The sequence below is a fragment of the Silurus meridionalis genome, chromosome 6, assembly GCF_014805685.1.
Source record: "Silurus meridionalis isolate SWU-2019-XX chromosome 6, ASM1480568v1, whole genome shotgun sequence".
Lineage (NCBI taxonomy): Eukaryota > Metazoa > Chordata > Actinopteri > Siluriformes > Siluridae > Silurus > Silurus meridionalis.
The window spans coordinates 5,928,492-5,944,319 of record NC_060889.1 but is presented as its reverse complement, the minus strand read 5'-3'; the positions used below and the strand labels follow the sequence as shown (position 1 = coordinate 5,944,319).

At 39.4% G+C, this 15,828-nt stretch overlaps 1 protein-coding gene and 2 non-coding genes across 3 annotated transcripts; 1 reads left to right on the top strand and 2 right to left on the bottom strand.

Moving 5' to 3' along the window:
* The first annotated feature begins 466 nt into the window (after positions 1 to 466).
* Positions 467 to 548, top strand: trnas-gcu. The gene has a single exon. It is a non-coding gene; the product is annotated as a tRNA-Ser (tRNA).
* An 8,044-nt stretch (positions 549 to 8,592) lies between these two features.
* trnas-gcu lies at positions 8,593 to 8,674 on the bottom strand. The gene has a single exon. It is a non-coding gene; the product is annotated as a tRNA-Ser (tRNA).
* Positions 8,675 to 9,302: 628 nt separating this feature from the next.
* On the bottom strand, positions 9,303 to 14,385 carry LOC124387066. Its single transcript, XM_046851161.1, has 3 exons — positions 14,151 to 14,385; positions 12,842 to 13,991; positions 9,303 to 9,634 (listed from the first exon to the last, which is right to left on the bottom strand). The coding sequence occupies exons 1-3, from the start codon at positions 14,301 to 14,303 to the stop codon at positions 9,303 to 9,305; spliced, it is 1,635 nt and encodes a 544-aa protein (XP_046707117.1). The 5' UTR covers positions 14,304 to 14,385.
* Between the last annotated feature and the right edge of the window lie 1,443 nt (positions 14,386 to 15,828).

Below are 15,828 nucleotides of genomic sequence, written 5' to 3'. Positions count from 1 at the left end.
GACTTTCACAAAGCTCAACGCAGTACACCATTGAAATAGTTACCAGAAGGAAAGACGAATGAGGTGAACAGCTCCCAGTGTGGCCCATGTCGTCAGTCAGTAGTTTACATTCCAGGGCAAACATCACTTTTGCGCCACCGCAAGCGTTTAACGCCGGTCTCGTATAGTGGTTAGTACTCTGTGTTGTGGCCGCAGCAACCCCGGATCGAGTCCGGGTCACAGCATGACCTTTACCCGCCCTATGTCGGTTGCCATTGGGAAAACCGAATGAACATGTGCTATGTCACCCCAAGATTCCGTGGCTTTTTTAACTATTTATTCTGTGTGTGTGCTGAGATCAGATTAGTTTTGAATGTACAGTTATCATTTATAGTGTTTTTAGATTTTTCTTTTTTCAATTATTATTTAAGTCCTTAGGTCTGTCTTGAAAAATAGGGCTTCGTTAGGATATTGGGCTGCGCCATGTGACGAGGTGGCCGAGTGGTTAAGGTGATGGACTGCTAATCCATTGTGCTCTGCATGCGTGGGTTCGAATCCCATCCTCATCGGATACCGCTGATTAGTAATAATGTTCATTTCATCTTCAATAGAAAGTCTTGATTACTCTTTCTATTACTACAACATTTACTCAATCCAGGACACATTACACACACTGTGCACACTTCACTTCAAGCCCTAATGGCTCACTGACATCTTTATAGCGTCACCAAGAGCAGCAGCTGGTTTGTTTCTCACCTCAGAAAATGTTTGGTATACTGTTTAATATACAGACTTTTTTACATAATTTAACTACATCCTGTTTATATTTATTTTTATAGTGGACTATTGTTAAAATTATTATAATTACATCATTTTCAAGCTTTGTGTTTGTTTATTATGTGCTCAGGACAGATTCCCCGTGTGATTCTGAATGTAAAGTCAGTATGTTTCAGTAAAAACCAACAATCTGACAGTAACAATGGTGACTCTGTCACGTGATGCTGTAGGGTGGAGCTTCATAAACTTGTATGATGTTAACATATTAGAGTAGAGAAAGAGCTCAGAATATTTTTATTCAGGAAAAAACATTCATCATGTTCACTGTTATATTTACGTGTCTGTGGCTTTCACTAGGTGAGTTATATAATAATATTTTTTGTTCTTTCAATATGTTAAGTATTGAATTAGTGATAAATGAGCGTGTGGTGATGAGAAGATTATTATCTATTATTTGTCCACATATTAAAAGTTAAATGCATTATGTTCTCTTCTATAACAGGTGACTCAATGGGAGATTCAATAAACCCAAGTTTCACTCATGAAGTTGTAAATGAAGGTGATGATGTTACTCTGTCCTGCAGCTACAGCACAAGTGCTACATACAGCTACCTGCACTGGTACAGACAACATCCGAAATCTAACCCTGTTTCTTCTTTATATTAATGATTTAAGTGGAGATAAAAGTGTCTCCATTCCACCACGTCTGGATGTTAAAGTGTGCTCTGGCACCCACAGTGATAGGAAATCCAGCTGCACTGTACAAAAACCTTTACACTGTTTGGTTGCCAGCATTACATAACATTGAAGACAGTGGCTTAAAGGTTGGCATGTTTGCCTTGCACCATTGAGACTGATGGATTTGAAATTCAACTCCACTGTATGTGCTGAATTTGTTTTCCAAATCAACTTTATTATGTGATTGTGTGTGTGTGTGTGTGTGTGTGTGTGTGTGTCAAATCAAATAAAATTTTATTTGTCACATACACATACATACAGAGTACGACATGCAGTGAAATGCTTTTTACGATTTGTCCAGCATGAGGGAATAGGATGGGGGGAAACAATAAAACAAGGGAAAAAAGAAGATAAATAAAAACAATAAACTATGTAAAATATATATATATATATATATATATATATATATATATATATATATATATATATATATATATATATATATATATATAATAGGAAAAATAGTATATACAGGATATGCTTATGTGTGGGCTCTACAAAGCAGTTTGTTGTATTTCTAGAAATGTATCTAAAACTGGCTTCTTCATAAGTTCAGTGTTCATCTTCTGAAGGAAAAATATGAATCATTTCTCAAATGTTTTTGTTTTCCCTTCAAAGTTGTTTGAAACATCTAGTTCAATATGTTTTTATTTGTACAGATGTCAGGAAACACAGGTGCTGGGCTAGGTGAGTAGAGTGGATGGGAGGACCCAAATGCAGGATGCAAACAGGAGTCAGGCAAAACAGACTTTAATATAAAAAGGTATGGCAAAGGGGCAAAGGCAAAAACACAATCCAATAACAGTATTGTTTTTGGATTGTCAAGGCACAGGCAAACGGGGCAATGCAGGGAGACAAAACCAAAACCGAAAAAACAGTCCAAAATATCAAGAGCTGGCAAACAGAACAATACGGGGCAGAGCAAAACATAAACCACAAACAGTCCAAAGTCCAAACCAGGTAACCAAGGAGACAGAGAAGAACAGAAAACAGGTTCAGGTTAAGGATCAGGAATAGGAACAGGAACAGGATCCAGAGCAGGCAGGAAGGCAGGAATAATCTCAGGGGCAAGGAAGCCAGTAAAATAATCTGGCTAGGAGCTAAACTCTTGGTTGTCCTTATATACTGGGAGGCGCGGGAAAAACGGCAAGATGGCCGCCGACCCAGAAATGCTCACCGCGAAACCGGAAGTGCGCGCAGTGTGCCCGGGAGATCCTGACAATAGATGTTTTAACAATAAACTTTGTCCCAAAGCAGCTTTACAGAAATAAATTGATTCCAAATATGTATTTAAAATATATATATTTTTAGTTTATCCCTAATTAATAAGTTAGTGGCTGAAGAAACCTTGAGAGAAACCCATCCTCATCTGGGTGACAACAAATATCCATTCATTTTAGTTTTATCTTTGTTGAGGTTTTCAACTGTTTACTGATGGAGACTTGATTCAGCCGATTTAACAGTTCATGGCAATTAAAGCCCAAAATCACTGTAGCAGACTGTTTATATTAATTACAGTCCAAATCCATCTTCATGGTTCCTGAGTTTAATCCTCAATTCTTGAGTATGAACAACCCTAGAATAAAGATCAGTTAAAAACATTTCTCTTGTCTGCACCATGTGACGTTTTCCTGTAGTTCTATTTATCACTAAACTTTTAGAATAAACAGTTTCAATACTCAATAATCTGATTAAATACTAACTACATACTTCTTCTCAACCCAATTCACTACAGAGAACACCTTAGGAAATTGTAATATTTGAGTTGTCTTTGTTAATTTATTATTTATTTATTATAATATCAGATATTCTTCTATACCACATTTTCAGCATTGTCAGAAAATTCAGCACAACATGGACATTAAGAACATTAACACACATCATAAACTCTCTGAACAAATCTCTAAAATAACGCTGTATTTACATTTAATATTTACTTAAATTATTTGATTTAAAAATAAATAAAACTCTTTGTAATTTCACATGAAATGAGGTCAGAATTTACACGACAACAAACTGAGGGATTGATGACAGAATCGTCATGACTACACCTCAGTAAAAGTGGGCGGAGCTTGATGTGGTGAGATACAGTTTAGACAGTTTCACAGAGATACTGACATTTATATCTACTGCAAGACACAACCATCATGTTCCTCTTCTTTCTTTTCATAGTTGTTCAAATCATTGGTAAGTCTTTTATATTCTACACAAACTTTATGTGGATGCTGGAGATTTGTACTGAAACATAAACATGATGATTCAGTTGGTCCTTAAGAAATAACATTAGAAATATTTGTTGTTGTAATGTGTTTACAGCAGGAGCTGTTGGCAGCAGCATTACACCAGAACAAACCATCACATCTTCACCTGAAGGCAGTAACACCACACTGACCTGCACATATGATGACTCAGCTGATTATCTCTACTGGTATCAACAAAAACCTCAATCAAGACAGGGGTTTTTGCTGATGATTAAAATATCATCAGATTATGTCACTAGAGCTGAACAACTTGACCCAAGAATATCCACCAGACTTCGTAAAAAAGAAAATAAAGTAGATCTGGAGATCTTTCCTGCTGCAGTATCAGACTCTGCACTGTACTACTGCGCCATGGAGCCCACAGTGACACAAAACTCATACACACTGTACAAAAAGCTTTTTTTCTCTCCCAGTAGGGGGGGCTGTTCACTTGTTTCACTTAAATACACTTCTCTGTCTCAGTTCCAGGAGTTTGATGTTTATTTGATATGGTTGGACATCAACAATCATCATATTAAACATGGTAATACTGGGTATTGTTTAAACAATCTATTAATTAATTATTATCTATGTATATCTTTAAAGCTGCTTAGGGATAATGTGCATTGTTAAAAGTGCTATATGAATATAAATTTATTCAACTGAAGAAATCAACTGAAAATAAATCTTTAATTAAAAATAATGTTCTCTGCTGGTGATTGTGATGAAATACATACTTCTACTTTTAGAATGCAAGAAAAATCCAAAATAAAGTATTACATTTAAATTATAAACACTAATTATTTGGCATCTTATAAAATAGCACTTGATCCAGCACACTGATGTTACTAACTTTACATACCTCAAAAGAAAGAAAGAAAGAAAGAAAGAAAGAAAGAAAGAAAGAAAGAAAGAAAGAAAGAAAGAAAGAAAAAGACAGCTTCGCACTCCTTAAGTTTTATAGAAGTTTCACTACCAAACATTTATATTTCTGCAAAAGCCTCAAACTTCCAAATACAGGTGAAGTCAGACGCAGTGTGTTAAATATCATTTAACACTGATTCTGTAAAGTCAAGTCAAGTCAAGTCAAGTCAAGTTTATTTGTATAGCGCTTTTCACAACAGACATTGTCTCAAAGCAGCTTTACACAAATCAACAGTGATGGTGAATGGTGTGAATTTGTCCCTGAAAAACTCCCTTAGATGTTATGAGGAAGAAACCTTGAGAGGAACCAGACTCAAAAAGGGAACCCATCCTCATCTACTGTACTACTGTAATGCGTTACTAGGTGGATGTCCTGCATCATTAATAAACAAGCTTCAGTTAGTCCAGAATGCAGCAGCCAGAGTTCTTACAAGGTCAAGAAAATATGATCACATAACCCCGATCTTATCGTCCCTACATTGGCTTCCTGTTAAGTTTCGAATAGACTACAAACTATTACTCCTCACTTATAAAGCACTAAATGGTTTGGCTCCCATATATCTATCCAGTCTTTTAACACGCTACAATCCGCCACGCTCCCTGAGATCTCAAAACTCTTGGCTTCTAGTAGTTCCTAGAATAGCAAAGTCCACTAAAGGTGGTAGAGCATTAAAGTGATGATATGTACAGTGTTATACTACAACAGCAGCATTTCCTGGGTGTGGTCTTCTAGAGACGTGTTCCCTCGTGTGTAAAGTTCAGCACATACAGCACTATTATACAGAATCCTCACAGAGCTGTGTTCAGAAATGACTCAACTCTACACCTTACTGTACATAGTGAGATACACAACACTGATTCTCACTGTAGCTACAGGTAATTCATATTCACCAGTAAATTCATTGTATTAACTAACAGAATTATTATACTTTAAATCACAAGTTGATGTTTTGGGAATTTTTACAAAAATTGCAAAAAATAATTTACAGTATATGTTTTAATTTATTTAAATTTTCTTCTTTACAGCAGGCAGTTTTGCAGATAAAATTGGGCCAAGATATGAAGATGCCAATGTTGTGAGGAAGGAAACAAACACTGTTACTCTTAAATGTTCATATGAGACAAACAGTAACTACATTGTGCTTTACTGGTACAGACAATATTCTAACAGCGCACCACAGTTTTTACTGCTTAAAGGTGCAAAGTCAGCAAGTACTGCAGATCACAATCCCAGTGGATCTCGATTCAGGGCAGAAACAACCTCAGATGCTACTGAACTTATTATTAAAGACCTTCAGATCTCAGATTCTGCTCTCTATCACTGCGCTCTAACAGTAGCGGCACAGTAATACAGAGTCACTGAACGACTGTACAAAAACCTAAAGTTTGAAGAAACCACAGAAGATGACAGATATTTCCTTTACCACCTTGTTATCAGTTAACCACAGACACATAGAAACAAATGTGGTTACATTCACAACTAAAATAAAATTCACAATTCAACATTTGTGATGCTCCAGAACATATTTTAAGAAAAATATCATTGGGTAAAGTGTTACTGGTGCTTAATATATGAAAATGTAATCGTTTCACTTTCTTTTCTTCGTTCATTTATTCCTTCATTCATTTATTAATATGTTAATTATCCAGTATGTATAACTGCATGTTTCATGTTAAGAGGAAACTCTTTGATGAACAGATGTGAGTTTTATTCATACAAATACAAAGAAAAATGTCACTGGAATTTCCTTTTTGTTTTATGACAATTTCTGCAAGTATGATGAAACATAATAATTTGATCATTTGATAGTACTTTTTTACTTTTGAGTTTTGATTTAAGCTTTCAAAATGCATTTATCCAGACTGCTTACACAATAAATTGGCTGTAACTGTGTGTATATTCCTGCTCTATGCTCCATTTTAGTGAGAGAAGCTTCAGATCCACCACAATCCTGGAAGATGAATGATTGAATGTAAGTGTGTATACTGTATATATATTATTCTAAAAGTGTCGTCAAGTCAAGTCAAGTTTATTGCAATAGCACTTTTCACAATGGACATTGTCTTAAAGCAGCTTTACAGAATTTAAGAGTTAAGGTGAATGATGTGTATTTATCCCTGATGAGCAGCCATGGTGACTGTGGCAAGGAAAAACTCCAAGATGTTATGAGGAAGAAACCTTGAGGGGAACCAGACTCAAAAGGGAAACACATCCTCATATGGGTGACATCAAGAGTGTGATTATAGTCTTTAAAACAATACAGAACACTGGAGAGTGAGAACTAACATGAGCACCGGAGTGTAAGATTGTGAGTAATGTCCTTTCTACAGTCTTAAACAGTTATTTGAAGTTATGGAACCAGGAGCTACTGAGCAACACAAAAAATAGTTCAACATTTGCGATCATCAAAGATCCAACACCAGCTTCTTCATGTCAGAGCCTTTAAACACTCAAAAAGTTTCAAACTTCACATGAGGTGGCATCCAAATGGCACTGGTATGTCTCTAGATGGTTTGGGATGTTTGCAGGGTCTGCATCTACTTCTTTAAAGGGCCATAATCTTCATGGGGTAGGAGCTGGTGCAACCTCGGGATGTCTCGGGATGGGTAGTGTCCAGGATAAAGTGGTTACTAAATATGAATGATGGGTAAAAGTGTATAGTAAAGTGGACTAATCAGGAACTAATAATGTGCCAACCTTAAACTAAAGCTGGACTGATGATGATTCGTGTGTTAATAACATGTATTAAACATAATGATTTTATTACAATAATGAGTCAGATGGCTCGGTTTGATGGCATCTTTCCTGGGATCACAAAGAAGAACAGCTTTTTTTTTTTGTCTGAACTCAGATAAATAACTGAGGAAATATTATAGTCAGTAACATTGGTGACTCTGTGATGTGATGCTGTGGGGTGGAGCTTCATAAAACCTTTGTTAACAGGTTAAGGTACAGAACATTTCACTGTACTAAGAGCCTTCATCATGTTCACTGTTATATTCATGTATCTGTGGCTTTCACTAGGTGAGTTATACATTAATTTTATGATTTTAGAAATATTAAGTGTTGAATTAGTGATTAATTGTGATAAGAAACTGTATAAAGTATTTCTGGATTGACCGTGTTCTCTATGACAGGTGACTCCACTGCAGATCCAATAGAACCACTTTCTCATAAAGTTGTAGATGAAGGAGAAAATGTAACTCTGTCCTGTAGCTATAAAAGGTTTAGTGGTACAGTAAACAACCTGCAATGGTACATACAATCTTTAACATCTAAACCTGAGTACCTTTTACTGGAAACCAGTGCAGAAGTCTGTAGTTTTTTTTGTCCAGTAAGTTCCAGAAGTCCAGTGCTTCTGTCTGATATTAATTTATGGTTCTGAATATATAAATTGCGAGATGTGTTCTATCCTACACACATAAATAAATAAATATAAAATAAGGTAAATAAATAACAAAAGTGTGCAGAGGTTTATGTACAGTATGTTTGTTAAATCATGAGATACAACATATCCAAAAGATGCATTGTGTTGATCAGCAACAGTGGAATAGTTGTGAGTTGTAATGGAGTCTCAATTAACTTTCACTTTTACTGTAAAGTGATGATCTGTTCAAAATGAGGAATGAAGAAATTAAAATCTGAAATGTAATTTTATTATTATGATTACAATGATGACAGAACTGAAGACAGTATTACAGGTCTGACTTGATATTTGTACATTTATATGATTAAATAAAATATAATAATAATCATACATTTAAAATTTAAATAATTACAGGTTTGTGCTGAGGAAATGTACATTGTAAATACAGTAATTATTTATTTGTAGTTATATTTTTTTGTAAATTGTATAGAACATATTGAATGTATATGATTTGTGATCTTGGACTTTGAGTAACATTTCTGATTATTTCATTAAAACAAACTAACCGATAAAGATGGGATTTAAACCCACACGTTCAGAGAACAATGGATTAGCAGTCCATCGCCTTAACCACTCGGCCACCTCGTCCTTTGGTTTTATTAGCGCGTTTTACGTGTTGAGTCTAACGCCATCTACAGACGAAACGCTTAGTTGAAGCTGCATAGTGTTTCATTAGTTATCTATTCTTGTGCTAATACCCTGTCTAAAAGTTTTGCTTGTTAGATTGAGCAAAAATGTTTATGCTCACTAGATCAAAGTACCACTATATGACTCTCTGGATTAGGACGCCTGCAAAACACAGTAAAATAAATGCAAATAAAAACATCATAGAGTAGTGGCTAATATACCGGCCTATGGACACAGCATCCCAAACTTGAATTCAGGTGAATTTTTTTGCTGTGCTTCTGAATTCTTGGTTTGGTCGTGGCTTGTGTGCAGTGGCGCATTTTCAAGAAGGGCATCAAAATGAGTGAGTATCTCATTCAAGCAGCTCAGGCTTGGGCCAGTGGCGCAATGTATAACGCATCTGATTCCGGATTAGTAGATTCCAGGTTCGATTCCTGGCTGGCTCGGCTCTTTTTGACCTTATGCACGATGCCACAGTTTGACACAATGAGATTAAAGGAATGCGTTTCAATGGATCCAAAGTTGGTCCTCATCTGACACAGCCCTTTGTGATCAGGTTTAGACGACTGTTTCCCATATGGTCTAGCGGTTAGGATTCTTGGTTTTCACCCAGGCGGCCCGGGTTCGACTCCTGGACTATGGCCTCGTTCTGCATCACGCTTGTAAGTTGACTTTCACAAAGCTCAACGCTGTACACCATTAAAATGTTTACCAGAAGGAAAGACGAATGAGGTGAACAGCTCCCAGTGTGGCCCATGTCGTCAGCCAGTAGTTTACATTCCAGGGCAAACATCACTTTTGCGCCACCGCAAGCGTTTAACGCCGGGATCGTATAGTGGTTAGTTCTCTGTGTTGTGGCCGCAGCAACCCCGGTCCGAATCGGGGTCACGGCATGACCTTTACCCACCCTGTGTCGGTTGCCTTTGGGAAAAGCAAATGAACATGTGCTATGTCACCCCAAGATTCTGTGGCTTTTTTAACTATTTATTCTGTGTGTGTGTGCTGAGATCAGATTAGTTTTGAATTTACAGTTATCATTTATAGTGTTTTTAGATTTTTTTTTTTTCAATGATTATTTAAGTCCTTAGGTCTGTCTTGAAAAATAGGGCTTCATCAGGATATTTCCTGTTTTTTTTTTTTTTTTTTTTTTTAGAGAATTACAGTAAAATTGTGTCTGTGAATTTGTCTGAAGATATTACTATTACTAATATTTAGGGACCAGATGAGAAAATTTTACCACTGAATGATTAGAAATCTAAAAGTGTTTCCACCAGACACCAATTTCTGAGATTCATGCTAAGAAACAGGTCAATTTTACTATGTGCAGTGGAGTTTGTTCACCTTCAGGGAAAAAAGTGTAAGCAAGACGTAATTTTAAAGGAAACTAACCAACAAAGATGGGATTCAAACCCAGACATTTAGAGCACAATGGATTAGCAGTCCATCGCCTTAACCACTCGGCTACCTCATTCTTTGCGTTCAAATGCGTGTGTTTTACGTGTTGAGTCTAACGCCATCTACAGACGAAACGCTTAGTTGAAGCTGCATAGTGTTTCATTAGTTATCTATTCCTGTGCTAATACCCTATCTAAAAGTTTTGCTTGTCAGATAAAGCAACAACAAGTCTTGCTGATGTTCAGGAGAAGGTTGTTCTCCTGGCACCATCTCTCCAGGTTTTTAACCTCCTGAAGGTAAGCCGTCTCATCGTTGTTGGAGATCAGGCCCACCACAACAGTGTCGTCAGCAAACTTGATGATGGTGGTGGAGTTGGAAGTGGCCACACAGTCGTATGTGTACAGTGAGTACAGCAGGGGGCTCAGAACACAACCCTGGGGGGCTCCTGTGCTGAGGGTGAGGGTGTATGAAGTGTGTTTTCCCACCCGGATGGCTTGTGGTCTGTCTGTCAGGAAGTTAGAGATCCATTGACACAGGACCCAGGACCTCCAACTTAGAGGTGAGTGTGGATCTTCTAATGATCAAGTTATATATATTACTCTTATATATATTATTGGTTCTGTTTTTAATGTTTTTAATGCTATGAAGAAAATAAATATATCCCTATATATCAATACAATACATACAGATGACAACATTTCTTATTTCTCTGTGCAGTATGAGATGAAGTAGAGTTGTGATAAATATGAATAAATATGAGTGGGCGGAGCTTCATGTGAAAACACCTGAGACCATCTCACTTACACAACCGTGACATTTATTTCTAAAGCTGGAGGTCTGAAATAAACACTCAGGATCACAATGTTATTCCTCTGCTTGCTTTTCTTCACTATTGCTGATATTGGAAAGTTTTATTCTGTACATTACATGTAAAAACTAATCAGTCTTCTAATGATCAATAAAAAGCACAATTTACAGTTGTATTTGTGAATTAATAAATGGTAATAATGTCATAATAATGTCTTAATAGCAGAGGCTGCTGATATCAGCATTAAAATAATAGAAACCACTTTGCCTGTAACTGAAGGCAGCAACACCACACTGTCCTGCACATATACTGGATCAGGTAACAGAATTTACTGGTATCAACAAAAACCTAAACATGATTCATGCTTTTCTTACAAGATGGAACTGTTTACATGTTTACATTCACTTTTTCCATCATCATTGTTAGGAAGATTTTCCCCTCAGGTCCTTATGCTCTCTCTTTGCCACACTGTAGAGGCGCCTCGGAACAATGAAAGAACAACCCACACGAATCAAATCACGTCTGGTTTATTCAAGATCACTGTTCCAAAAAAAATGTATCAGAACAAAGTATTTATACACACAGCTTTGCAACAAAGGTGCCACGGAGGCAGGGTTATTGCGCAATGGGAGGGAGTCAACGTCCCTTCTCGCGAGATGAGCATCTGACTAGGTAGTAAACACAGGTAGTGAACACAGATGTTCGTTGTAAGAAAACAGAACATAATCTTCTCCTATGTGCTTTTCGTGCTGTACCCAGGCTCAGCATTAATCAACATTGTTATTTTAAAGCCAACTAAGACATAGGTATGTGTAAGGAGGAACAGAATATACACGTAGAAAAACAGGAACATGTTCGGTGACCTTCAACTACTCCTGCCTAATCAAGCTGTGGAGTAACATTTCAGCAACAAAAATCTTGGTACAATGAGTTCATTCTCAGGCACATGCAAGCGCATATAAAATACATTCTCACAATCCCCTCTTTTATACTTAATAATAAATGATTTAAGTATAATCAGGTTCCTAAACTTGTTGTCATGTGGATGTGCTTGACGGGTAACCCTGTCCCAAGCATGGACAGTAGTATTAGTAAGGGCGGCCATACTGGTCACTGGCCGTGTCTTTGTCCAGCAGAGGTTGTTGTTCCCCACCTAGCTTCTTCCGACACGTCCAGCAGTGTGGTTTGTGTCCTATAAGCCTGCACCAGAGTGTCTGCGGTTCGACGTTGGTGTCCAGGGCGAGATTTTACCCTCAGTCTGTGGAGGAACAAGGTCTACGGATGGTTTCTAATAGTTACTAGGGCATACAAAAGAACATAGTCAAATACAAATTGTTACAACTTCATTTTAATTGGGAGCGTGCTTCACTCGTCCAGCGTGGATCCACTGTGGAAAAAGTTCAGTTAGCACAGCCGTGCGTGTTACAGCAATTATGTCTGCAGGGGCACTGTAGGGGGTTTCACCCAGTGGTGTCCCCATTTTGTCCAATTTCTTTACCAAAACCCGATCCCCTACCTTAAAGGGATCAGTGTTTTCTGTCGGAATTTGTGTTTTTTTCTCACTTACCCGTGTCCAATAGTCATCCAATGTTTGTAGCAACCCTGCAGCGTATTTGCTGAGATGCACATCTAGATCCCCTGTACCCAAAGCCTGTTTTCCTCGACGCCATGGAAGGGGAAAAGGTCGTCCCAACACTAATTCATACGGTGACAAATGGTCGAGAGCCACTTGAGTTGTCATGCATATCTGCTAAAACCAGCGGAAGGGCATGAAGCCAATTCTTCGAGCCTGATGCGTGCATGGCTTTTCAAATTTTGTCCTTGATTGTGCGGTTGGCTCGTTCTACAATACCTGATGATTGCGGGTGGTATGGAATATGGAAATGCCAATTGATTTTTAACTCTTCACACAAAAGCTGGGTGACCTTGAGGTAAATGGGGTTCCTTGTCAGAATCAATTCCTACAGGGATACCATATCTTGGAATTATTTCCGTAGTTAACTTCTGAACCACTATTCTAGCGTTCTCTTTGCTGCAGGGGAAAGCTTCGACCCACCGGGAAAATTTGTCCACCATTACCAAAAGGTATCTGAAAGGGCCTTGTCTGGGCACGTGTGTGAAATCAATCTGCCATTCCTGAAACGTTGTTTCAGGGGTGGGAAGATGTTGATGTATGGCACCTGGTTTGGAGATGTTGTTTTGCGTGCATGTTAAGCATCTGTTTAGTATGTTGTTTACATCTGTGTATAAGTGATCTATACAGAAATTTTCAGTTAGGTCATGTAATACCCCTCTTCGTCCGCGATGAGTGGGACCATGAAATTCGCGGACGAGAAAAGGCGTACAATGATGTGGAAGGCAAAGACGACCCTGACCATCGACCAAAATTGTGGAACCGGTACAACTCTGATTTGCCCAGAAGGCGCGATCAGCGTCAGTAGCTGAAGCCTGTAGGGAAGGTAAATCCATGTCAGGTAAAACAGCACTGATCATGGTATTAACAGACACCATTGCTGGAGATAAGTCTGGCGGCAGCGGACGTGAGGCTGCAGCTTGTTTGGCCATGCGATCGGCGAGGCTGTTACCTCTGACCTCGTCCGTGTCACCAGAACAGTGAGCCCTGGTTTTAACAATAGCCAAAGAACGTGGCAGGTGACAGGCAGTTATTAGATCCTGTACCAGTGACGCATGGGAAATGGGCTTACCATCGGCGGCAGTGAAGCCACGAGATTGCCAAATCCTACCGAAATCATGAGCAACCCCAAAAGCATAGCGTGAGTCTGTGTAGATAGTGACATCAGTGTCAGCAGACAGGACACAGGCGCATGTAAAGGCGTATAGCTCAGCAGCCTGCGCAGAAGAAAAGGGAAGAGAGAAAGATTCCAGAACATTGTTAGGCAATTGGCAGACAGAGTAACCACATAGATATACACCATCACTAGGTTTGGAACAGGAACCATCAACAAACAAAGCTTGTCCTGTCTGTAGGGGAACAGAGGAGAGATCTGGTCTGATACTGGTGTCATTAACAATGGCAGTCAGACAATCGTGGTCAGGTTGCCCCGCGCAGTCATCCTGTGAATTCAATAAACGCTGTAAGGCATGAGCTACAGTGTCATGAGAAGAGGTAGGGCGAATGGACAGGTTTTCAGTAGCTAATAGAACAGTTTCATACCCTGAACGACGCTGTGAAGACATGTGTTGTGTATTGAGATTGCGTAATATCTGTGTTACCTGATGTGAGGTGTGCAGAATCAGGGGATGGGACAAAACGATCTTCTCAGCATCAGTTACCATCAGCGCACAGGAGGCAACGGCACGAAGACAGGCAGGCAATCCCTGAGCCACAGAGTCTAGAGATTTGGAAAGAAACGCACAAGGTCGCATGCCCCCCCCATGCTTCTGAGCCAGAACACCGGACGCTGTTCCGGGTTAAGTTGCCACATACAGGTGAAATGGGAGGCTGTAATTGGGCAGTCCCAGCGTCGGAGCTGTGCACAGGGCACGTTCAGGGCCCCAGCAGTCAGCATTTCTGAAGTCCATGTCAACGGTGTAGTAGAAGGATCAGAATGTCTCACAGCAGTTCGCAGACACTTATCGTACAGAGAGCAGTCTGGAATCCACTGACGGCAGTAGTTGATGAGGCCTAGGAAAGCCTGTAATGCCTGTTTAGTCTCAGGCTGTGTAGTGTCCATGATGACTTTGATTCGCTCAACAGTCAATTTTCTTGAGCCTTGTGACAGTTCATAGCCCAAATCTCGGACAGTGTTCTGACAGAACTGCAGTTTTGTCTTGGAAACTTTGAAACCCTTTGTAGCAAGATGTTCCAGAAGAGCTATGGTGGCAGCCTTACAGGTGTCATAGTCAGTGCCGGTTACCAGGAGATCGTCAGCGTATTGTAGGACAACAGAATCAGGGGTAGACAGAGGCTTGACAAGGCGTTCTTGACCGTGGTCGCGAAGACCGCGGAGAATCAATGTATCCCTGTGGCAACCTGGTCCATGTGTACTGCCGCCCCCTGTGCGTGAAGGCAAAGAGTGGCTGAGTCTCTTTTCCTACTGGAACACTAAAGAAAGCAGAACAAAGGTCAATCACAGAGAACACAGTGTGTGTGCACGGTATTGAGGCTATGATGGAAGAAACATCAGGGACTATTGGTGCAACTGGAATGATTAACTCATTGATTTTTCGCAAATCCTGTGTGAATCTCCAAGAACCGTCTGGTTTTGGCACTGGATTAACCGGTGTGTTGTAAGGACTGACGCACGGGGTGACCACTCCCTGTTGTAAAAAAGAATTCAAAATAGAGTCAATGCCGTTAGTTTTTTCAGGAAATAAAGGATACTGTTTAACAAACACAGGTGTCAAATGTTTTACCCTGGCCTCGTATGGAGGACAGGAGACAAGACCCACCTCATCCTTGTGCTCAGCCCACAGAGAGGAATCAATAGATAACAAAGCGGGAGGAAGGACGCTAGTAGTACTCGCAGCTGCAAGGTCATGGGGAAGAATCGACTGGGAGAGAGCATATATTTCAGGTGCACATTGTTCTGCAGTTTGAACGGTCATGTTAGAACCATTAAAAACAATAGAAAGCCCCAGGAGACCCATCAAATCTCGGCCTAAAAGGTTAAAAGGACAGTCAGGCATATACACGAAAGAATGTGTGAAAGACAGAGAAGGATCAGAAGGACAGGAAACCGCTAAAGGTGTGGTGAAAGAGGAAGTGAAAGGGACCCCATCAATTCCCACAGAGTTAGCTGACCGTGTTGATAAAGTCCCTTCATAGTTCCTCCCCACAGAGGACAATGTGGCTCCTGTGCCTAACAGAAAAAGATATGAGATTTCTGCTACTGTTAAAGTTACCACAGGTAGTTCTCCATTGTTCGGGGAGGTGAAGGAGAGATGCAAC

What these genes read in the sequence shown, in the direction of transcription:
- LOC124387066 (XM_046851161.1), bottom strand. Translation starts at nt 14,303, where the DNA reads ATGCGACCTTGTGCGTTTCTTTCCAAATCTCTAGACTCTGTGGCTCAG. An exon ending in TTCTGCACACCTCACATCAG is followed by an intron (nt 13,992 to 14,150) that starts GTAACACAGATA and finishes TTGAATTCACAG; the next exon opens with GATGACTGCGCGGGGCAACC. An exon ending in GGAACCCCATTTACCTCAAG is followed by an intron (nt 9,635 to 12,841) that starts GTCACCCAGCTT and finishes CTTTTCCCAAAG; the next exon opens with GCAACCGACACAGGGTGGGT.